This window comes from Nerophis lumbriciformis, linkage group LG20 (genome assembly GCF_033978685.3).
Source record: "Nerophis lumbriciformis linkage group LG20, RoL_Nlum_v2.1, whole genome shotgun sequence".
NCBI classification, from domain to species: Eukaryota; Metazoa; Chordata; class Actinopteri; order Syngnathiformes; family Syngnathidae; genus Nerophis; species Nerophis lumbriciformis.
This window is the reverse complement of record NC_084567.2, coordinates 28,781,907-28,805,976: the sequence shown is the minus strand read 5'-3', so window position 1 is coordinate 28,805,976 and position 24,070 is coordinate 28,781,907. Positions and strand designations below refer to the sequence as shown.

Here is a 24,070-nt window from a genome sequence, read left to right as displayed (position 1 = left end):
AGTTATGAATAGAATTGGTAACAAAGGGCAGCCCTGGCAGAGTCCAACCCTCACTGAAAGCGGGTCCTACTTACTGCCGGCAATGCGGACCATGCTCTGACACCGATCGTACAGGGAGCGTATCGCTACAATCAGACAGTCCAATACCCCATACTCTCTGAGCACTGCCCACAGGAGTTCCCGGGGGACACGGTCGAATGCTTTCTCCAAGTCCACAAAGTACATGTACACTGGTTGGGCAAACTCCCATAAACTCTCAAAAACCCTGCAGAGAGTATAGAGCTGGTCCACAGTTCCACGACCAGGACGAAAACCACATTGCTCTTCCTGAATCCGTGGTTCGTCTATCCGTCTAGCCTTCTCTCCAGTACACCTGAGGAGTGTGAACCCACGATAGTTGGAACACACCCTCCGGTTCCCCTTCTTAAAGAGAGGAACCACCACCCCGGTCTGCCAATCCAGAGGCACCTCCCCCGATGCCCACCCAATGTTGCAGACGCTTGTCAACCAAGACAGCCCCACGGCATCTACAGCCTTAAACAACTCCGGGCGGATCTCATCCACCCCTTGGGCTTTGCCACAGAGGAGATTTTTAACACCCTCGGCAACCTCAGCCACAGAAATAAGAGAGCCCACCACAGATTCCTCTGGCACTGTATTCCCTCCACTGATCTACAACATCCTGAGTCGAGGTCAGCAGCACACCATCCCCACCACACACGGTGTTGACAGTGCACTGCTTACCCCTCCGTTTGTTTATTGCGCTATAAATACGTTTAAAAAGTTATCAGCACATTTTGGTTAAACGTTCAGGAAATGTCAAAAATGGAAAAGGGAACAAGTCATTACATTCTGGGGCTGATCTGGATCATCGACTGGATTCAGGACTTTTTTTAATTATAGTTTGCATTCACTCATGTGACTTTTGAAACAGCGTTGAAACTGTCTGACTACCCAAGGGACTTAAATCTTACCGCTAAAAGCAGATACGAGCAAAAAATCTGACTACGCAATGGAATCGATCCCGGGTTCTCCGGACATCATTCGACACGACGAAGCTGGGAAAAGCATGGGGGATTGTGTAGCAAAAACACTACAGGTGGCTAAAGACTAGGAAGTCTGGACTTTCAAACTCAGACTGCTGCCCCCAGGAACTGGATACGTGTGTAAAAAATGCATTTCTATTGACCAAACATGTGGAGCAGGTGGGTCATATTTCTTGCAGATCATTTGAACAGGATTCCCCTTCGCAGCCGTGTATCTGCCAAAAACTGCCAAAAACTGCACCTTTTATTAATGTATGACTTCTTTTTATTTACAATATGCCGAGATCCAATAAAAAACAAGCCTTTCTTTGGATACCATGAATACTTTATTGATGATTATTTTTATAGGCACCTCTTTGAAAAGTTTTTAAAGTGCAAACGCGTCTAATTTGCTTTTCAAGTTTGTGACTATGTGTGATTTGCTCATTTTGTTTCAGGGGGACATAGGCCCTGCTGGCAGTGTCGGCCGCAAAGGCCCACAGGTACTAATTTTAAATGATTATCGTTCATTTTATTTATGCTGCGATTTATTCAGCTTTCTTAAAATGTTTATTGGTGGTTTTAAGTTAACGAGCCTTGACAGTTTGTCCTTAACTTTCCTTTTGACTAGGGGCCCCCAGGTTTGGACGGACAGGTGGGGCCTCCAGGACCCAGAGGTCCCCAAGTAAGTTATTAGGTCTTGTGAGGATAGTGCACGGTGGAACAGGGGTTAGTGCATGTGCCTCACATTACGAAGGTCCTGAGTAGTCCTGAGTTCAATCCAGTGCTCGGGATCTTTCTGTGTGGAGTTTGCATGTTCTCCTCGTGACTGCGTGGGTTCCCTCCGGGTACTCCGGCTTCCTCCCACCTCCAAAGACATGCACCTGGGGATAGGTTGATTGGCAACACTAAATTGGCCCTAGTGTGTGAATGTGAGTGTGAATGTTGTCTGTCTGTGTTGGCCCTGCGATGAGGTGGCGACTTGTTCAGGGTGTACCCCGCCTTCCGCCCGAATGCAGCTGAGATAGGCTCCAGCACCCCCCACGACCCCAAAAGGGACAAGCGGTAGAAAATGGATGGAGGATAGTGAATACAATTTAAATGTTTGTTTTTAAAAAATATTCTGCGGCTTATGGTTGTTTATTACAAGTTTATTAGCTCAGGTCAACAATTGTTTGTTATGTAAAGTTAATACTTTCAATTATTTTCCAGGGAACACAGGGACTGAGCGGTGGAGCTGGGCCTAAAGGTGATCTTGTAAGTATCTTTTTCTTATTTAAATTGACCTGTTTTCAAATTTTGAAATCTAAAAAAACCTGGGATTAGCTCAGCACCTCCAAGACTGAGTCCATGGTTCTTTCCCGGAAAAGGGTAAAGTACCATCTCGGGGTTAGGGAGGACATCCTGCCCAAATTGGAGGAGTTCAAGTACCTCAGGGTTTTGTTCAATGTATCGTGCGATCGACAGGCCTCTTAAAGGAACCAGAACCAAATCGAGGTACTGGAATTGTCTAAATTCAAATGATACCCAACCCTATTAATCACTAGGTCTGGACACATCTTTGGGGGTTTTGACCAAGGTGACCAAAGTTCAAGTATATTGTTCACAAGTGAGGGAAGGCGAGAGCCCGAAATGGACAGGCGAATCGGCCCACAATGATGAGGACTGTATCTTAATTTACCAATCAATCTACGTACCTCCTCTATGGTCAAGAACTTTGGATAGACATCCAGATAACGAGATTGCCTGTACTACAAGCGGCCGAACTGTCTCTTCCTTAGAAATAGGGTGAAAAGCTCTGTAATTTGGGAGAAGCTTGAAGTTAATCCTTAGAGAGAAGCCAGATGAAGTGGCTTGGACATCTGGTCAGGGTAACACCCAAACACATTCCTAGAAAGGTGTTCAGAGCGTGTCCGATCGTTAGGAGGGCTTGGGGAAGACACAGGACATGTCGGATATAGACTTTGGGCCTGATTTATTAACATCCAAATACCACACATTACACAGCATGTGCAACAAATAAAATAGCGTGAACTATGAGTGGGTGTTGCGTGTGATCTACTAAGACTGCGTGTGCAATTTAAATATGGTGCTGACCGCCTTATTTAAATGCGGATTTGCATGACAGGTCTTACCTATTATAAAGTACACAGTAAAGTATATTTGATTTTTGTGTATTGTTTTCACCTTAGGGGCTGGTTGGGGTCATGGGTAAACGAGGTGAACCCGGCTTTGAAGGGCAAGTGGTGAGTTGCATTTACGTATGAGTTTTGCTGTTGTGTACCTTATTTGGGTTTTATTGGAGTTGTACACAATATGTTACAAACCCCAAAATCAGTGAGGTTGGCACGTTGTGTAAATGGTAAATAAAAACAGAATACAATGATTTGCAAATCCTTTTCAACCTATATTCAATTGAATAGACTGCAAAGACAAGATACTTAATGTTCGAACTGAAAAACGTTGTTATTTTTTGCAAATATTAGCTCATTTGGAATTTGATGCCTGCAACATGTTAAAAAAAAGCTGGCACAAGTGGCAAAAAAGACTGAGAACGTTGAGGAATGCTCATCAAACACTTATTTGGAACATCCCACAGGTGAACAGGCTAATTGGGAACAGATGGGTGCCATGATTGGGTATAAAAGCAGCTTCCATGAAATGCTCAGTCATTCACAAAAAAGGATGGGGCGAGGGTCACCACTTTGTGAACAAATGCATGAGCAAATTGTTTAAGAACAACATTTCTCAACCAGCTATAGCAAAGATTTTAGGGATTTCATAATCTACGGTCCGTAATATCATCAAAAGGTTCAGAGAATCTGGAGAAATCACTGCACGTAACATTGACATCAGTGTGTAAAGGATATCACCACATGGGCTCAGGAACACTTCTACAGTGCAAGTTAAACTATGCAAAGTGAAAGCCGTTTATCAACAACACCCAGAAACGCTGTCGGCTTCGCTGGGCCTGAGCTCATCTAAGATGAACTGATACAAAATGGAAAAGTGTTCTGTGGTCTGACGAGTCCACATTTCAAATTGTTTTTGGAAACTGTGGACGTCGTGTCCTTCGGACCAAAGAGGAAAAGAACCATCCGGATTGTTATACGCGCAAAGTTGAAAAGCTAGCATCTGTGATGGTATGGGGGTGTATTAGTGCCCAAGACATGCGTAACTTACACATCTGTGAAGGCGCCATTAATGCTGAAAGGTACATACAGGTTTTGGAGCAACATATGTTGCCATCCAAGCAACGTTACCATGGACGCCCCTGCTTATTTCAGCAAGACAATGCCAAGCCACGTGTTACATCAACGTGACTTCATAGTAAAAGAGTGCGGGTACTAGACTGGCCTGCCTGTAGTCCAGACCTGTCTCCCATTGAAAATGTGTGGCGCATTATGAAGCCTAAAATAGCACAACGGAGACCCCCGGACTGTTGAACAACTTAAGCTGTACATCAAGCAAGAATGGGAAAGAATTCCACCTGAGAAGCTTAAAAAATACATCTCCTCAGTTCCCAAACATTTACTGAGTGTTGTTAAAAGGAAAGGCCATGTAACACAGTGGTGAACATGCCCTTTCCCAACTACTTTGGCACGTGTTGCAGCCATGAAATTCTAAGTTAATTAATATTTGCAAAAAAAAATAAAAAATATGAGTTTGAACATCAAATATCTTATCTTTGTAGTGCATTCAATTGAATATGCGTTGAAAATGATTTGCAAATCATTGTATTCTGTTTATATTTATTTCTAACACAATTTCCCAACTCATATGGAAACGGGGTTTGTACATTTTTAGCCAACTCACATTTTTGTGTCACTATAACAAAAATATTTAACATGCTTTATAATTGCATAATATAGAAATATATAATGTAATTAACTTTTAAATATTGAATTTTTTAATTCTTACAAACATTTGTTAAAATGGCAGCGTTATTATTCAGCAAAACACTGATTTTTTGGTATGTAGAAAAAGTATTCTAACAGTATCACAATTAAGTGAATCATAAAGGGACAAGCGGTAGAAAATGGATGGATGGTTAACCAGCAAAGTTGTTGTATTATAACTTGAATGTACAGCAGTGAGGATCAATGGAAGAACATACAGCCTCACAGGTCCACTTGCCATATTGCTTTACGTCAGCGCCCCCAAGAGGGACTACCAAGCTACTGCGTCACTGTCAGTTCAAAGAAATGCTCAAAATCAAATTGCTTTAGCACTTTCATTATTATTAAATATTATATGTTATTATAAATGTGCTCATATCATGTATGTAAAGCCTCAATGGATGTGTTTGGATGTTTTTTAGGGGCTCTATTGGCAGAATTGACCAGCTCTCATGGCCTCCATTGTAAACTGAGTTTATTTAATATTTTGAATGCATTAAAAAAAAATTCCATCCATCGTCATGTCTTGATTGTGAACGATAGGCAAAATTCCAAAATAAGTGCAGTTCCCCTTTAAGGCATAACAATGAGCTAAGAGACGGCTCGTATTCCACAAAACGTGTAAGCTGTGGTGCTTTACCACTGGGATACCACCGTAGATGATTACATATCTTGTTGGATGCATACAGTTCTGACGCTGATATCAATATGAATTTATGTTAAGGGTGCACCAGGACTGCCGGGTCCACCAGGTTTCCCTGGAGTGACGGTAAGCTCAGTTGAAAAACACTCAAATTGATTGTAACTACATTATCTTAACTTAATTAACTAAAATGGAAAAGCTAATGATTATTATTGAAGACTGCTTTTTACTGGACAGGGTCCCTCTGGCCCAGATGGAGACAATGGGATCCCAGGACCGAGAGGAGATAAAGTAGGAAAAATACATGTTTCTCAATATGTTTGTTGCCAGTGTTTGAAGTCAGAGAATGAGGAGCTTATCAAATGTCTCGCTTTGTCCATTTTTCTTTCAAGTTAAGTTAAAGGTAAACTACCACTGATTGTCACACACACCACAGGTGTGGTGAAATTAGATAATTAAATACTTAAACTTACACAACATATGTTGGACAAAATGTTGACAGAACTTTGTTGACTGAGGTCTCTCTGCATTGTCTTTATTATATAAGTTTCATGATGTTTTCCCAGGGATTTCAAGGGGCAGCTGGAATTAGAGGTCCCCAGGGTGAGAGGGGTCCCGCCGGTTTTCCAGGTTACCTCGGGGTCAAGGGCCAGCCTGGCCCTAAAGGCATTGAGGTACCATGCACAGCGTGTTGATTTATAACTACATTGAAATGAATTATTTACAATTTGATGGTGAGGGTATGCATATACCGTATTTTTCGGACTATAAGTCGCAGTCTTTTTCATAGTTCGGGGGTGCGACTTATACTCAGGAGCGACTTATGTGTGAAATTATTAACACATTACCGTAAAATATCAAAATAATATTATTTAGCTCATTCACGTAAGAGACTAGACGTATAAGATTTCATGGGATTTAGCGATTAGGAGTGACAGATTGTTTGGTAAACGTATAGCATGTTCTATATGTTATAGTTATTTGAATGACTCTTACCATAATATGTTACGTTAACATACCAGGCACGTTCTCAGTTGGTTATTTATGCGTCATATAACGTACACTTATTCAGCCTGTTGTTCACTATTCTTTGTTTATTTTAAATTGCCTTTCAAATGTCTATTCTTGGTGTTGGCTTTTATCAAATACATTTCCCCAAAAAATGCGACTTATACTCCAGTGCGACTTATATATGTTTTTTCCCTTCTTTATTATGCATTTTCGGCCTGTGCGACTTATACTCCGGAGCGACTTATAGTCCAAAAATACGGTACATTGAAATTAATTATTTACAATTTGATGGTGAGGCTATGCATATGTACAGTACATAATTTTCCCCTAAGGTAACTGAAAGTGTCGCACCGGCACGGATATATCATAGCCGCCACACATTGAAAATATATATATTTTTTTTTACATGAAAACAAATTAAAGTAATATAAAGTAGTGTAGCCCCCAGAAGACGTCACACAAAGTCTGACGCTATTTTTAACTTTTATTTCCAATGTTATTATAACAAACGGCACAATTCTAACAGATGGTACATCCCGTTTCTGTGATTCCCCAGACACACAACACGTCCTCATTCTCTGCCAATCCACTTTCAGACACGAATGGTGTGTTTGTGATCATGGGAAAAATTAGCATCAAAAATACACACGGACATAAAACATTAGCACCAGCATGTCGTTACAGTATGAATGGATATACATAGCCTGTTACGTGAGCACTTTTGTCTAGTGATGCACCGAAAATGCTTGTAATGTTTAATGTCTTGTGATTTTTGTATTCTTTTGTATCATGACCTGTTGAATGTTTACTGTATTAACCTGCCTTAGGACAACGGATGAAAATGAGCTATTGTGCTAACTTTGGCATATTTACATTGCTGCTCTATGTTGATGAATATGCACTGTCCTAATTCAAATAAATAAATAAGTAAAATAAATAAACTCGGTCATCGAAAACAGCGCCGTCGAAACCTGATGTAAACAAAACGCACGCCATTGTCTGGAGCGTAGTAGGCATGACCGCGATGTGGAGGTACCTTTAATATATCCCCAGATATACCCGCAGACAGCGATCGACAAAAAGTTCAAATATTAAGAGGACAGTGGCAGCTTTTAAGGAGAGAAATTCCAACTGGAGCAACAGCGCGCTTCCATTCATGATCCACAGATTGCATGAACCGGCTGCTCTAAACAGTACTGTTTATAGAGGGTTTTAACTGTGCTCTAATTGTTGATCCGTAGGTTGTTTTGAACAAAATATTTTTTCAAGACATCTCAATGCAGTTCTGATGTAACAAAACATTTCACAATATGTCTTGTTTAAGAAAGGTGTAGTGTATGTATGGACATGATAGGATGCTGTATGAAATATATTTTAATGAGCAGGTGCCTGAAGAGGTTTACAACCTGGATGAGTTTAACAGACTTATGTCATCATTCAGGGCGGTAATGGTGAGCGCGGACTTCAAGGCGGACAGGGCAGGAGTGGATTAAAGGTCAGTTTGTGTCTCCAAACATGCAGCATGGACGTACAGTCGTGGTCAAAAGTTTACATACACTTGTAAAGAACATGATGTCATAGCTGTCTTGAGTTTCCAATAATTTCTACAACTCTTATTTGTTTGTGATAGAGTGATTGGAGCACATACTTGTTGGTCACAAAAAAACATTCATGAAGTTTGGTTCTTTTATGAATTTATTTTGGGTCTACTGAAAATGTGACCAAATCTGCTGGGTCAAAAGTATACATACAGCAATGTTAATATTGGTTACATGTCCCTTGGCAAGTTTCACTGCAATAAGGCGCTTTTGGTAGCCATCCACAAGCTTCTGGTTGAATTTTTGACCACTCCTCTTGACAAACCTGGTGCAGTTCAGCCAAATTGGTTGGTTTTCTGGCATGGACTTGTTTCTTCAGCATTGTCCACACGTTTAAGTCAGGACTTTGGGAAGACCATTCTAAAACCTTCATTCGAGCCTGATTTAGCCATTCATTTACCACTTTTGATGTGTGTTTGGGGTCATTATCCTGTTGGAACACCCAACTGCGCCCAAGACCAAACCTCCGGGCTGATGATTTTAGGTTGTCCTGAAGAATTTGGAGGTAATTCTCCTTTTTCATTGTCCCATTTACTCTCTGTAAAGCACCAGTTCCATTGGCAGCAAAACAGGCCCAGAGCATAATACAACCACCACCATGCTTGACGGTAGGTGTTGTGTTCCTGGGATTAAAGGCCTCACTTTTTCTCTTCCAAACATATTGCTGGGTATTGTGGCCAAACAGCTCAATTTTTGTTTCATCTGACATCACATGGACAAAGATAAGACCTTCTGGAGGAAAGTTCTGTGGTCAGATGAAACTAAAATTGAGCTGTTTGGCTACAATACCCAGCAATATAGGACAATGACCCCAAAGACATGTCAAAAGTGGTAAAGGAATGACTAAATCAGGCTAGAATTAAGGTTTTAGAATGGCCTTACTTAAACTAAATTGAGAACATGTGGACAATGCTGAAGAAACAAGTCCATGTCAGAAAACCAACACATTTAGCTGAACTGCACCAATTTTGTCAAGAGGAGTGGTCAAAAATTCAACCAGAAGCTTGTGGATGGCTACCAAAAGCGCCTTATTGCAGTGAAACTTGCCAAGGGACACGTAACCAAATATTAACATTGCTGTATGCATACTTTTGACCCAGCAGATTTGGTCACATTTTCAGTAGACCCATAATAAATTTATAAAAGAACCAAACTTCATGAATGTTTTTTGTGACAATGTGCTCCAATCACTCTATCACAAAAAAATAAGAGTTGTAGAAATTATTGGAACCTTAAGACATACACCTGTTCTTTACAGGTGTATGTAAACTTTTGACCACGACTGTACATGGACCTAAACCTCCAGATGTGACTGCGTAATATCGCCCCCGATGGTGTATTTAAGTACACTGTTTATAACTGAATGTAAAGTCTGTTTGGTCTTTTACTTTAATGATGGATTAATATGATGTGATCAAGATTTAAGACACCCTCACTAGAAGTGCTTAATTAACATGTGAACTTTCTTGAAGGGAAACAAAGGACCAGTTGGCCGAAATGGCAAAAGGGGACCCAGAGGGAACAAGGTACTGTTGAATATTATCATTATAGTGGTACCTCAACTTACCAGCCATTTGAGATACGAGCTGTCTCTCGGCTTTTTGTTATGTTTTAAGTTACAAGCTTAATTTTTGCAAACATAATTTTTGCAAACATTTATATACAAACCCCGTTTCCATATGAGTTGGGAAATTGTTTTAGATGTAAATATCAACGGAATACAATGATTTGCAAATCATTTTCAACCCATATTCAGTTGAATATGCTACAAAGACAACATATTTGATGTTCAAACTGACAAACATTTTTTTTTTTTGCAAATAATCATTAACTTTAGAATTTGATGCCAGCAACACGTGACAAAGAAGTTGGGAAAGGTGGCAATAAATACTGATAAAGTTGAGGAATGCTCATCAAACACTTATCTGGAACATCCCACAAGTGAACAGGCAAATTGGGAACAGGTGGGTGCCATGATTGGGTATAAAAGTAGATTCCATGAAATGCTCAGTCATTCACAAACAAGGATGGGGCGAGGGTCACCACTTTGTCAACAAATGCGTGAGCAAATTGTTGAACAGTTTAAGAAAACCCTTTCTCAACCAGCTATTGCAAGGAATTTAGGGATTTCACCATCTACGGTCCGTAATATCATCAAAGGGTTCAGAGAATCTGGAGAAATCACTGCACGTAAGCAGCTAAGCCCGTGACCTTCGATCCCTCAGGCTGTACTGCATCAACAAGCGACATCAGTGTGTAAAGGATATCACCACATGGGCTCAGGAACACTTCAGAAACCCACTGTCAGTAACTACAGTTGGTCGCTACATCTGTAAGTGCAAGTTAAAACTCTCCTATGCAAGGCGAAAACCGTTTATCAACAACACCCAGAAATGCTGTCGGCTTCGCTGGGCCTGAGCTCATCTAAGATGGACTGATACAAAGTGGAAAAGTGTTCTGTGGTCTGACGAGTCCACATTTCAAATTGTTTTTGGAAACTGTGGACGTTGTGTCCTCCGGAACAAAGAGGAAAAGAACCATCCGGATTGTTATAGGCGCAAAGTTGAAAAGTCAGCATCTGTGATGGTATGGGGGTGTATTAGTGCCCAAGACATGGGTAACTTACACATCTGTGAAGGCGCCATTAATGCTGAAAGGTACATACAGGTTTTGGAGCAACATATGTTGCCATCCAAGCAACGTTACCATGGACGCCCCTGCTTATTTCAGCAAGACAATGCCAAGCCACGTGTTACATCAACGTGGCTTCATAGTAAAAGAGTGCGGGTACTAGACTGGCCTGCCTGTAGTCCAGACCTGTCTCCCGTTGAAAATGTGTGGCGCATTATGAAGCCTAAAATACCACAACGGAGACTCCCGGACTGTTGAACAACTTAAGCTGTACATCAAGCAAGAATGGGAAAGAATTCCACCTGAGAAGCTTAAAAAATGTGTCTCCTCAGTTCCCAAACGTTTACTGAGTGTTGTTAAAAGGAAAGGCCATGTAACACAGTGGTGAACATGCCCTTTTCCAACTACTTTGGCACGTGTTGCAGCCATGAAATTCTAAGTTAATTATTATTTAAAAAAAAAAAAAAAAGTTTATTTTTGAACATCAAATATCTTGTCTTTGTAGTGCATTCAATTGAATATGGGTTGAAAAGGATTTGCAAATCATTGTATTCCGTTTATATTTACATCTAACACAATTTCCCAACTCATATGGAAACAGGGTTTGTATATATATATATCTGTCCTTTTGAATATCTCCCTAATTCTGGGGTCTCTAGGTTGGCAAGTAGGCTTGCAACCTGAATTTTTGCTTGGAACCTCATGCATAACAATTAGCCAAGAGACAGCTCTTATCCAGCAAAATTTGGTGGCTAGGTCATTCCACCAAGGTACCACTGTATGAGCAAAACAAATTGGAATTGAAATGCAATGTGAACATGCAATAGTTTTGTACTGAATTTTATCATGTGTTTGTGTGTGTGTCAAACTCTTTCCATTCCTCAGGGTCGACCGGGACAAAGGGGACAAAGTGGCCAACCAGGACCATTGGTAATCCTGGCTGTCAGAAATCTGTTAACATGCAAATCAGTGATTCATGGTCAGGTCATGTATTAATAATTGTCAAATGACAACATTTTCATTTTATGAAAATGCTTTTTGTCAAGCTTGAACATATGATATGAACCTCCAGCGCAGGGGTGCCCAAATTTTCTGACTCAGGCCCACATTGGGTTAAAATATTAAAATAAATTGTATAATTGTATTCTCTCGATGAGCTTCAAGAGGTAGTCACCTGAAATGGTTTTCACTTCACAGGTGTGCTTGAAGCTCATCGAGAGAATGTCAAGAGTGTGCAGAGCAGTAATCAGAGCAAAGGGTGGCTATTTTGAAGAAACTAGAATATAAAACATGTTTTCAGTTATTTCACCTTTTTTTGTTAAGTACCGTATTTTTCGGAGTATAAGTCGCACCTGCCGAAAATGCATAATAAAGAAGGAAAAAAAAACATACATAAGTCGCACTGGAGTATAAGTCTCATTTTTTGGGGAAATGTATTTGATAAAACCCAACACCAAGAATAGACATTTGAAAAGGCAATTAAAAATAAATAAAGAATAGTGAACAACAGGCTGAATAAGTGTACGTTATATGAGGCATAAATAACCAACTGAGAACGTGCCTGGTATGTTAACGTAACATATTATGGTAAGAGTCATTCAAATAACTATAACATATAGAACATGCTATACGTTTACCAAACAATCTGTCACTCCTATTCGCTAAATCCCATGAAATCTTATACGTCTAGTCTCTTACGTGAATGAGCTAAATAATATTATTTGATATTTTACGGTAATGTGTTAATAATTTCACACATAAGTCGCTCCTGAGTATAAGTCACACCCCCGGCCAAACTATGAAAAAAACTGCGACTTATAGTCCGAAAAATACGGTACCTAACTCCACATGTGTTCATTCATAGTTTTGATGCCTTCAGTGACAATCTACAATGTAAATAGTCATGAAAGTGAAAGAAAACTCATTGAATGAGATATGATATATACATATATATGTACATATATACAAACGTATATATATATATATATATATATATATATATATATACACTTTTTTAAATTATTTTTATTATTTGTGACACCGGCGTAATTTGGGTACCCCTGCTCTAGTGATGTGTTTGATCTCAACTTGAGAAGACACCGACAGACAAAAATGTGTACAGTATAAATAGTTCATGTATTCTCTTTGTGTATTTCATTGAAACATTTTAGGGTTTGGCGGGTAACCAAGGACCAGTGGGACCTGAAGGAAAGCCTGGTACACAGGTTCCCATTCTCATATTTCAATCACCTGTTAATGATGCTTGCAATGTTTTGTTTGATGGTCATCTACATTTGAGCAGTGGGTTTTTTTTTTTGATTGATTGAGACTTTTATTAGTAGATTGCACAGTACAGTACATATTCCGTACAATTGACCACTAAATGGTAACACCCGAATAAGTTTTTCAACTTGTTTAAGTCGGGGTCCACTTAAAGAAGAAGAAGAAGTCATTATTTATCACGGTAATCTTCTTCTGAATTTGTTAGTTTAACCCTCTACAAATACATAAATAGTTCAGAATTTCTATGGTCTGTTTTATTACCAAAAAGAGCAGGAATATTATTAAAAAGTTGGAGTTAGTTGAGTAAGAGGGTTAGAGTCGATCATGCAGAGTCAGTTCAGGTGGTTTGGTCACTAGGTCATAATTTAGCCTCCGTGTAGAGGTGTCATGCCCATCTATAAAAAGGCTTCAGTGTATCAGGGATTCCTGTGAGGTAAAAAAAAATAATAATAATAATAATTGTGGAATTGAAAAATATAAGCTGGGAGTCAAGGGTGTCCTTTTGGGTGTTGAAGAGCTTTTACCATTCTAAGATGCAATGGATGGCATTTCCCACATAGATATAAACCATTGGTAAATTGTCATACATTTTTAGAAATTTCTATTAGATGCTCTAAACTAAAAGCCACACTTATTTTACATGACTGTACCACAGCATTTAATAGTTCATTGTTTTTGTTGAGAAAATATATTCAACATATCAATACGAGCCATTCCAAAATGTACAACGTCTACCGTTTGTTTTATTAGTTCAAGGTATTGTTTTGTTTGAGACAATCTCTTCACTCCATCACTATAAGACATTTAATAAATTTAGTTGATGAGATATGGTGGCTATATTTGATAACAAATATTGTAATTTAAAAACTCAAGTATTTTGCTGAACTAGTGATTCACTTAGTAAAGTCATCGATGTAAAATTGCATTCATGGTATGTGGCGCAAGTTTGTTTGTTCATTTATAACATGAGGCTTTTAATTACTATATATGTAATCTTAATAAATGTCTGATTATTCTTTATAGTGCCCTTTAGACAACTTTGGCCTTGCAACACTAGATCTAGTACAAGTTAGAGGGTTTCGTATCGTAAATCATGGTTAAAATCATGACAAAAAGTATAAATTATATCACTTTTATTTCTGTAACACTGATAAATTTAACAACAACAGTATCAAAAATAATGCAAACAGCTAAAGTTCAACATTCAAAAGTAAACAGTTACCTTATACAAGTCGGGAAGGGCTGTTTCGGTCATTTATTTATGACCAGGTACGCGACGAAATCCCATATTCTCCACCACCTGTTGATTATCCAATTATATGAATTTGATTAGTTTACCGCAAATGCCAACTCTACGTTAGGACTTCTCCAGTTTTCCGCTGGAATGAATCTGCCAGGGTTTGTTGTTGTTGTCCTGCCTCGTTAGCTTTAGCCGCGGTAACTTCATTGTGTGCGTCTGCATCGCGGGCTTTCATTAAATTGTTGAAATGTCCTACATGTGTCCCACCCCTCGAAACAGAGCTATTTCAAAGTTTGTGTTTTGCTTTTCAATTTATTAGCCTCGGGTTTGTAATATTGCCACAACACTGACATGACATTTTCTTTGGTAGCCCAGTCTGCCATTGGTGCAATGGTCTTCTAATTTCGGTTAAAAAGAGGGGACGAAGACGTCATTTCCGTGTAGCAATATTAGCCTGCTCATGATTTATTGGCTTGTATGCGCGCTATTTAGGTCATAGACCCAAGGTTTCTTACAAAATACATAGTACCATGGTATCGGAGATTTAGTTACAAGTAGTCATTGATACCAATACCTCCAAAAGTGCTGAATCAGCATCGGAACATCCCTATATTATAGTGATTCCTTGTCGTACCACTAGATAGAGCCCGGGTACCACTACAGTTTGAAAATCACTGGGCTAGAAGACTAGCGGAATTCCGCTAAATAGCGGATGCCTGGGATTCCTGGTTTATACCGAGGACACACTGGAGCAACTTTCTTTCACAACCAGTAGACAATGGATGGAGGGCCGAAGAAAACAAAGCAGTGCAATAAGCCTGTTTTTATTTTGATTCATCCTGGAGCTATAAAAAAAACCTGCTTACATTTCTAACAATATTCTCAGAATGATTAGTTAACCGCCATTGTCAAGGATGTAATTCTGAGGACACGTGGAATTGAAATATATTAGGTTACAGATCATTCATGTTGTAAAATGTATGTATTTATGTCTTTAATTACAGTAGGTAAGAAGCTAAGGTGTGTTTATGTGTTAGTTTTTATGTTTGCAATTTCAATAACGTATGCTACTGAGAAAAATCTTTGTTTCTTCATTAGGGTCCCCCGGGTGCAGATGGCGTTGCGGGTAATATAGGACCCATGGTAAGGAAAATTATTTTTTGTTGAGTTCTTTTTTGATGACTTCACTTGTGGCTTTTTAGCTCCATGCTACAATGTTTTGTAGAGATGTCCCTCCCGATCTTCATACGTATGTCTAGCTTGTGTACTATTGTGGGTTTTTAGCTGTTGCGTAGCTGCTTGCTCCTAGTAGCCTACAGCTTACCATGTTTAGCTTTTGTAAATGACTTTGCTAAAATCAAAGAAAAGACCAACCTTGTGGAGAACATTGGAGAACATTTAGATGTTAACTGGCAACAGTCCAATGTAGGCAAAAAAGCTATACTTGTTTTTTGCTGATATCAAGCAACTGAAAAAAAAAACTAAACAATTATCGGATGATATTGGCTGGCAAGTGAAATGTCAAATGTAATTTTTGATAGTTTACTATACTTGTCACAGATGGACAGCCAGTTAAAAATCTAAATGTCCTCCAATAAGCACACATGGTTGGTCTTTACTTTGATTCTAGTCAAGTTATTTACAAAAGGTAAACAAGGTAGGCAAAAAGCTACAAGGATCCAGCAGCTACACAACAGCTAAACTCACTATAGCACACAAGCTAGACAAACATAATAAGTGTTCTTATTTGACAAGACTGCAGTCTAAAACAGCTAAGATTAGCCAGATTCCCGATGTTCCGATGTCCTTCGAGCTTCAGAGTTTGTTCATTTGTATGAGTACAATACCTGGCTATTGAGAACAAACATATTACTGTATATATCTTGGCATTTAAATTTGTTGGGATTTCTTTTTAGGGTTTTCAAGGAATTTCTGGAGAAAGAGGACCTGATGGACAAACAGGTTCTATGGTATGTCACAGTTTATTGTATACATGTTCCTGCTTTATTAACGATAACATATTTCTTTGAAGCCTATTGCTAAAAACCACCTGAAAGGAATGAACTATCCTTGTAAAACTTCATTTCAAAATGTATAGATGTTCTCATTCATCCAGGTCATTGTATTCTAAGGGCATTCGATTGATCTTAACATGACGTTTCACCTCTCATTCAAGGAGGCTTCATCAGTTCATGCTCATAGACTTAGATTGGTCAGATCTAGTCTGACCAATATAAGTCTAAGACTAGATCTGACCAATATAAGTCTAAGACTAGATCTGACCAATGTAAGTCTAAGACTAAAGATTTGACCAATATAAGTCTATGAGAATGAACTGATGAAGCCTACTTGGATGAGAGGCGTAACGTTTTCTAAGACAAACCAAACAGTCCAGTTGTGATCGAATGAATGCCCTAAGAAAGTCAATTCGAAATGCCCACACCCAACCAAAATGTAATTGTTAAAATCTACACAGAAGAGTAATACCAACATAGTGATAGGGTGTATTCATTTTTAAGGGCCCATCAGGGCCATCAGGACCGCAGGGCATGCCTGGAGCGCCAGGAGAAAAGGTAAGTCTACAAACACGAAAGAGTGCTGCATGTGATCGTAGTGTCGTACTTAATTTGTGTGCTGTACCAGGGTTTTACAGGAAAGCCTGGCATGGATGGATTACAGGGCCCTGTTGGCAAGTATGTAAGTGATTTTTGTTGGCTTTATTGACACGTCTAACTCCGAGCTCTTTGTGTGGACTTTACAAGTTTCTCTCCAGGCATGTTGATTCATTGGACACTTTAAATTATTCATAGGTGTGAATGTGCATGGGAATAGTTTTTTTTTCTATTTGCCCTGATTTTCTGGTGACCAGTCCAATGTGTACCCCACCTTTTGCCAAAAGTCAGCCAAGATTGGCTCCATCTCACCTGTGACTGGATAGCTGGATGAACCGATAGATGAATTACTGAATCATCATCGTATTTGATTTTTGTCAAGTTATCATATGTACTCCGACCCATTTATGGCCATAATTAACAAGAGGGGAGACTCAGAAGTAACTTTCCTGACTAAGAATCCTTGACTATGACTTTCTCGTTTCTGTTTGTTAAAAATTAAAACCCAAATAATAATAAAAAACGAAGTGGTCACTACAGACTTTGATTTAGTTCACTTGTACTGAAGTGCATCTGTGCGACTAGTCGTCTTCTTCTCAAAATCTTGCACTCTTCCGCCCTTCTTGATTACCTCTCGAGGAACTATGAGGAAACTTTAATCCTTTTCGCAATTTGAACGGTTCGTACAGCCGAACATAATGCAAGCATAAGGGCATTTTTCTTCAAGAAAGGCTAAACGGTGCAAGTACCCATCGAGAACAGACACAATGCATATTCAATTAGCCGTACGTGATGTCATTAAAATCCAAGCAATTAAAAGCTGTATCGTTATATTGCTTGCATCGTATAGTGTCTATAGTGCGCAACCCTAGTGGATGGATGGATTGATGTTAGACCTACAGTAATTGAATGTTGGGTATGTAATGGTTAATATTGACATTCTTTTGTATGTTGTGGCTTCAACCATCAGGGTACAACAGGCAACGACGGCATGCGTGGGCATCCAGGTCCCATCGGAGAGAGGGTAAACAAATGTTTCTCTCTACCATGTTTAAACGTGATTTTTTTTTTAACATCTGCCAGTTTCAAGAACGTTTACCTTCGAACAGTCCATATTTGTTATGGTCGGGAAGGAGTTCCTAAATGCTATACTGTACATTTACAGCCTTTGTGTGATTGAGTGAAATAAGTATTTGATCTCTGACCAGCCAGCAAGTTTTCTGAACACCACAGATTGGTTTTGTGCCTATGAAGCACATCAGTTTGTCCTAGCAAGAAGCTTGATGATAACGGAACCACTGAAATTCAAGATAACATTCAATTGCCCTCAATCTGGAGCTCCATTTAAGATATCATCTTGCGGGGGAGGCTCAGGATAAGTTAAAAAATAATGAGGAATCGCCCCAGAATTATGCTGAAGGAGCTTTTTAATAAACTCATTGGACTTGGAACCCAAGTGATAATAATGGATTGAGTCCTTTCAGTACCATTAAGGTCTCCGTGCTCAAGAAGGAACGAGTACAGGCCTGAATTAAGTTTGCCAGTAAATGCCTGAAAGGTGCATTGAAGGCTTGGGACAATGAGGTGGTCAAATGAAGTAAAATGTAGCTATTTGTTATCAGTTGGCACAGCAAATGTCGCAGTAAACCCTATATCTGACCAAAACATAACTCTAAAAACATAACCCTATATCTGACCAAAACTTACTCGCATAGCTTATAGCTAGAGATGGACATAACTTTGTATGAGAAGGAAGAAAGTAAGTGTGAAGGACAGTGCTGAGAAGAAGTGGATGATATTCATTAAATAAAAAAAATAAATGATCAAAAACATGGCAGAGCGTGTAGCGAGCTAACTTGGTGAATCCGTTGGTGTTTAGCACTAATAGTATGCACAATACTGAAGCAAAATGAGTCAATAACACCAACCATGGATGTTAAAATAGTATCTAAACATTTATCCATGAAAATATGGAGAAGCTGCTGATGGTTTGTTTGACGGAGAGGAATCTGGAATGAGATACAGTAGAAGGTCACTCTCCAAGGTAAATGCTGTACATTATTTTTACAATACTTCATAAAACGACTGTAGTTGTTTGTACGCCATTCTATTGTAATGTTTTTATACAATATTTCTTATCTAAAAGTGTATTTTCCTTGTTGAAATTGAACAGTTGGCCCAGCCTACCATGAATTGATTAACGTGGACCCCGACTTAAACAAGTTGAAAAACGTATTCGGGTGTTACCATTTAGTGGTCAATTGTACGGAATATGCACTGTACTGTGCAATCTACTAATACAAGTTTCAATCAATTAATCAATCAAAGCATCAATTAAATTGATTTGAATACACTTAAATGGGCAACGTTTCACAATAGGAATTTTCAAGATCCAATCAACTTGTATCCCAAGGTACCACTGTATCCGTATAATAGCACTGTCAAGAGGAGATCAAATTAATATTTCCACTCTTGTAAGTCTAATTGTTTTTATGTCACTGTAAATACAGATGCATCCAAGTAAAGAAATGCCATAATGTAATGTAAAAATGACTGTCATATACAATATATTCTGTTTTTAATTCACTAGGGAGAGACAGGTTTGCGAGGTTTTCTGGGTCCTGTTGGAAATCCAGGACTTCCGGTAAGTACACAGTTGCCTCTGTCAATGAGTTTAGTTAGGCGTTTTGGGTTTTTGTGATTCAGGTTATGCAAATGTAACCCCAATAACCCCAATTCTTGAGACTTTGCACTGGCTCCCTGTTCATTTTAGAATTGATTTTAAAATCTTGCTGTTTGCTTTTAAAGCTTTGCATGGACTGGCACCTCATTATATCTCGGACCTCATCCAAATTTACACTCCTGCACGCGCTCCGAGGTCCGAGAGCCAGCTCCAGCTCGTGGTGCCCAAGACGAGACTTAAAACCAGGGGAGACAAGGCCTTCTCTGTGGGGGGCTCTAAACTTTGGAACACTCTGCCCCTCCATGTTCAAACTGCTCCCACAGTGCAGTGTTTTAAGTTTCGTCTTAAGACCCACTTTTATTCTCTGGCTTTTAGTTGAGTTGTGTGGTCCTCTGTGTTTTTAAATTTAGATTTGTATTTATTGTTTTGATTGGTTTTACCCTTTTAAATTTTTAATCATATTTATTTTTATATTGTTTTTACATTGGTTTTATATTTATTTATTTTTTGTTTTATTCAGTCATTGGTGGAGCTAAGGATAATATTTTAATATTGTTTTTAATATTGTTGTGCAGCACTTTGGAAACATTTTTGTTGTTTAAATGTGCTATACAAATAAAGTGGAAAAAAATTAAATAAAAAAAAGACCTTTTTTGGGGGAAAGGGGTCGAAAATGTGCCAAGAAATATTCTTGATCCTGCAAACCTAACCTTTATTGAAACATTTTTACGATTCAAATATCTCCTTTTAATATTGCAAGTATAGTTATCATTGAGTCACACCAAAATGATTAAATCTAATGTTTACGATTGTTTGTGAGGAAGGAAAACGTGCCCCACCTGGGTGCATATTAGTGTACTTACGCTAGCCTGTCCCTCTTGTACTTTGCAATGTCGCGATCACACCCATACCAGGAAATTCAACCAATCCTCGCATATTATGCGCTGCCTTGCAACTTTGTCCAATGCCTGCAACTTTTCTGCACACTTTGGCCAATCAGTCAAATCAAATTTGTCTCTGAGCGTGGCTCAAAAACACACATCAACTGTCTAATCAAAACGTAGGATTGGTTCTTGTGTAGATGAAGCAGGGACAACATGTAACAATTTATCAGCTCTTTAAAGGGAAACATTATCACAATTTCAGAATTGTTAAAACCATTAAAAATCAGTTCCCAGTGGCTTATTATATTTTTCGAAGTTTTTTTCAAAATTTTACCCATCACGCAATATCCCTAAAAAAAGCTTCAAAGTGCCTGATTTTAACCATCGTTATAAACACCCGTCCATTTTCCTGTGACGTCACATAGTGAAGCCAACACAAACAAACATGGCGGAAAGAACAGCAAGCTATAGCGACGTTAGCTCGGATTCAGACTCGGATTTCAGCAGCTTAAGCGATTCAACAGATTACGCATGTATTGACACGGATGGTTGTAGTGTGGAGGCAGGTAGCGAAAACGAAATTGAAGAAGAAACTGAAGCTATTGAGCCATATCGGTTTGAACCGTATGCAAGCGAAACCGACGAAAACGACGCGACAGCCAGCGACACGGGAGAAAGCGAGGACGAATTTGGCGATCGCCTTCTAACCAACGATTGGTATGTGTTTGTTTGGCATTAAAGGAAACTAACAACTATGAACTAGGTTTACAGCATGTGAAATATATTTGGCAACAACATGCACTTTGAGAGTGCAGACAGCCCAATTTTCATCAATTAATATATTCTGTAGCCATACCCTCATGTCAGCAGGCCAGGGAAGCTAGGGTCGATATTCTTCTCTTGGTCATCTTCGGGACGGTGTGAGCCAAGACATCCAGGGGGTTTAGCTCGCTCGTCTGCGGGAACAAACTGCCGCCATTGCTTGCCGTGCTACCGAGGTCCTTTGTCCCTGAATTGCTCACACACTCCGGCAGATTCAATGGGGGTCTGGCGGCAGATTTCTTTGACTTTATCGTGGGAAATGCATCTGCTTTGAGTGTCGCAGGATACCCACACATTCTTGCCATCTCTGTCGTAGCATAGCTTTCGTCGGTAAAGTGTGCGGAACAAACGTCCAATTTCTTGCCACTTTCGCATCTTTGGGCCACTGGTGCAACTTGAATCCATCCCTGTTCGTGTTGTTACACCCTCCGACAACACACCGACGAGGCATGATGTCTCCAAGGTACGGAAAACAGTCGAAAAAACGGAAAATAACGGAGCTGATTTGACTCGGTGTTTGAGAAAATGGCGGATTGCTTCCCGATCCGAGAGCGAATATCAGAAAGGCGTTTAATTCGCCAAAATTCACCCATTTAGAGTTCGGAAATCGGTTAAAAAAATATATGGTCTTTTTTCTGCAACATCAAGGTATATATTGACGCTTACATAGGTCTGGTGATAATGTTCCCCTTTAATGCTCAAACGGCACAATAGTCGTTCTCTTGTCAAGCTCAGACCTACTTCCTGTTCCTGTCTACATTTAGAATAATACATACCGTATTTTTCGGGGTATAAGTCGCACCGGAGTATAAGTCGCACCTGCCGAAAATGTATAATAAAAAAGGAAAAAAAGCATATACAAGTCGCACTGGAGCTATGAAAAAAACTGCGACTCATAGTCCGAAAAATACGGTAATGTTGGATACAGAGAACATACTTTTATTTATTGAATCAAAAATACTGAAATTCCACGACATAGTGAATTTGTACATAGTGAAAAGAACAAAGAAGAAGAACCATGATAAACATTCTGAATTTATTTCATCCATCCATTCATTTTGAAAATAATCTTACTCACCTCACTATATGAAGTATAACTTACTTCACCGAGTATTATTTATTTATTTATTTATGTTTATTGTGATTACTTATGGAGTATATTCTGAATAAATTGAGAACAGGAAGTGAACAGAAGTTTTAGCAACTGTTACGTAAAAGAAAAGGGGTAGGATTAAATAAGCTCTGCTTCTTCCTACTCCTTTTCGAACATGTTGAAAAGAGAATCTGGAAATTGTGATGTATCATGTTGTATGCTTGCATGTTCGAAATAAACCCAAACTCAAACATTGTAAGCCTTTTGGGTAATAGTACCATACCATACAGACATTTACTTCCTAGTGTGTATGTATCTATATATTTATTTGACATGTATTTATCCAGGGTAAAACAATTGCGAACGTATTTTCATTTGCAAAGCAGAATTTACATGACAGAGATGTTAAAGTGTGACAATAATCTCTCATCATACCTTATTTACAAACAAAAATGTGCGCTATAGATTGCTCTCAGCAGTTGACAAATGTTCTTAACGTGCAGGGCTAAATGTGTCGAAACATAAATGTATGTTCAAGATGGACGAATAATTTTCAAGTGAAATGTTACACAAGGAATGTCTGCAACTTGTGGACGACAGAGCTGACATCGTAAAATAAGTAAGCATTTGGTGGTGTTTATTTCTATTATTATAATTAATTATTTCTGTAAGTTATAATTAATTAAAACAGTGCAATAATTTGACATTGAGCTATATATATATATGTGTGTGCTTTTATTGCCATCTGAGTGCTATAAAATGAATAAAACATCAATACAGTGTTTTTTTATGATTTATGTTGAAATGATGTGCTTTTTGAGGTTAAGTGTACAAGGAACATCTAAAATAGTGATACCAATTTCATAAAATCACAAGTTGATTTAATGTTATCCAAAAAAGCCTCAAAATGTCATAGATTTTGCCGCAGTTTTCAGAAAAAGCTGCTGCAAACTCAGGCATTTTAGACCACAATAATCGCATTAAAACAGCGAGCAAAATCCTGGAGTGACTAGCCAAACGTGTCAGACCTATGAAGTGAAGTGGAGTTAAAAGACTTTTTAAAATCTGGAACCCTTGAGTAAATAAAGCGAGTCATAGCTCAAGATGAAAGAAACATGTCTACCATTGTTTGTGTTTTGTTCTTTTGTTCTTAGGGTCCGCCAGGACACCCTGGGGAGAAAGGAAGACAGGGATCGCAGGCAAGAAAACTTTTCATTCCTAATCAAAGGCTTCGATTTAGTTTTATGGCTTTAATTTTCGAAAATGTTGGATTGAATCCTTTATATTTATATAATGTTTATGTCCCGTCCATTTTTATCCTCATTAGGGTCACAGGTTAACTTGGGCCAATCCCAGCAGACTTTGTTTGAGAGGCCGTGGGCACTGTTGACTTGATGCCAGCCAATCGCAGGGCACAAACAACCATTCACACGCACAAATAAATACAAACCCCGTTTCCATATGAGTTGGGAAATTGTGTTAAATGTAAATATAAACGGAATTCAATGATTTGCAAATCATTTTCAACCCATATTCAATTGAATGCACTACAAAGACAAGATATTTGATGTTCAAACTCATAAACTTTATTTCTTTTTTGCAAATAATAATTAACTTAGAATTTCATGGCTGCAACACGTGCCAAA

General features: G+C 38.9%; 1 protein-coding gene across 1 annotated transcript in view; it reads left to right on the top strand.

The window, feature by feature from the left end:
• LOC133619714 (uncharacterized) overlaps nucleotides 1-24,070 on the top strand; it is a 119,613-nt gene that overhangs the window by 76,672 nt on the left and 18,871 nt on the right. The window contains exons 15-32 of the mRNA XM_061980954.2: nucleotides 1,484-1,528; nucleotides 1,657-1,710; nucleotides 2,238-2,282; nucleotides 3,218-3,271; nucleotides 5,649-5,693; nucleotides 5,805-5,858; nucleotides 6,134-6,241; nucleotides 8,020-8,073; nucleotides 9,649-9,702; nucleotides 11,693-11,737; nucleotides 12,979-13,032; nucleotides 15,429-15,473; nucleotides 16,247-16,300; nucleotides 16,850-16,903; nucleotides 16,974-17,023; nucleotides 17,913-17,966; nucleotides 19,533-19,586; nucleotides 23,579-23,623. Of these exons, the coding sequence (XP_061836938.2) occupies nucleotides 1,484-1,528; nucleotides 1,657-1,710; nucleotides 2,238-2,282; nucleotides 3,218-3,271; nucleotides 5,649-5,693; nucleotides 5,805-5,858; nucleotides 6,134-6,241; nucleotides 8,020-8,073; nucleotides 9,649-9,702; nucleotides 11,693-11,737; nucleotides 12,979-13,032; nucleotides 15,429-15,473; nucleotides 16,247-16,300; nucleotides 16,850-16,903; nucleotides 16,974-17,023; nucleotides 17,913-17,966; nucleotides 19,533-19,586; nucleotides 23,579-23,623 (968 nt within the window). The remainder of the gene's footprint in view (nucleotides 1-1,483; nucleotides 1,529-1,656; nucleotides 1,711-2,237; nucleotides 2,283-3,217; nucleotides 3,272-5,648; nucleotides 5,694-5,804; nucleotides 5,859-6,133; nucleotides 6,242-8,019; nucleotides 8,074-9,648; nucleotides 9,703-11,692; nucleotides 11,738-12,978; nucleotides 13,033-15,428; nucleotides 15,474-16,246; nucleotides 16,301-16,849; nucleotides 16,904-16,973; nucleotides 17,024-17,912; nucleotides 17,967-19,532; nucleotides 19,587-23,578; nucleotides 23,624-24,070) is intronic.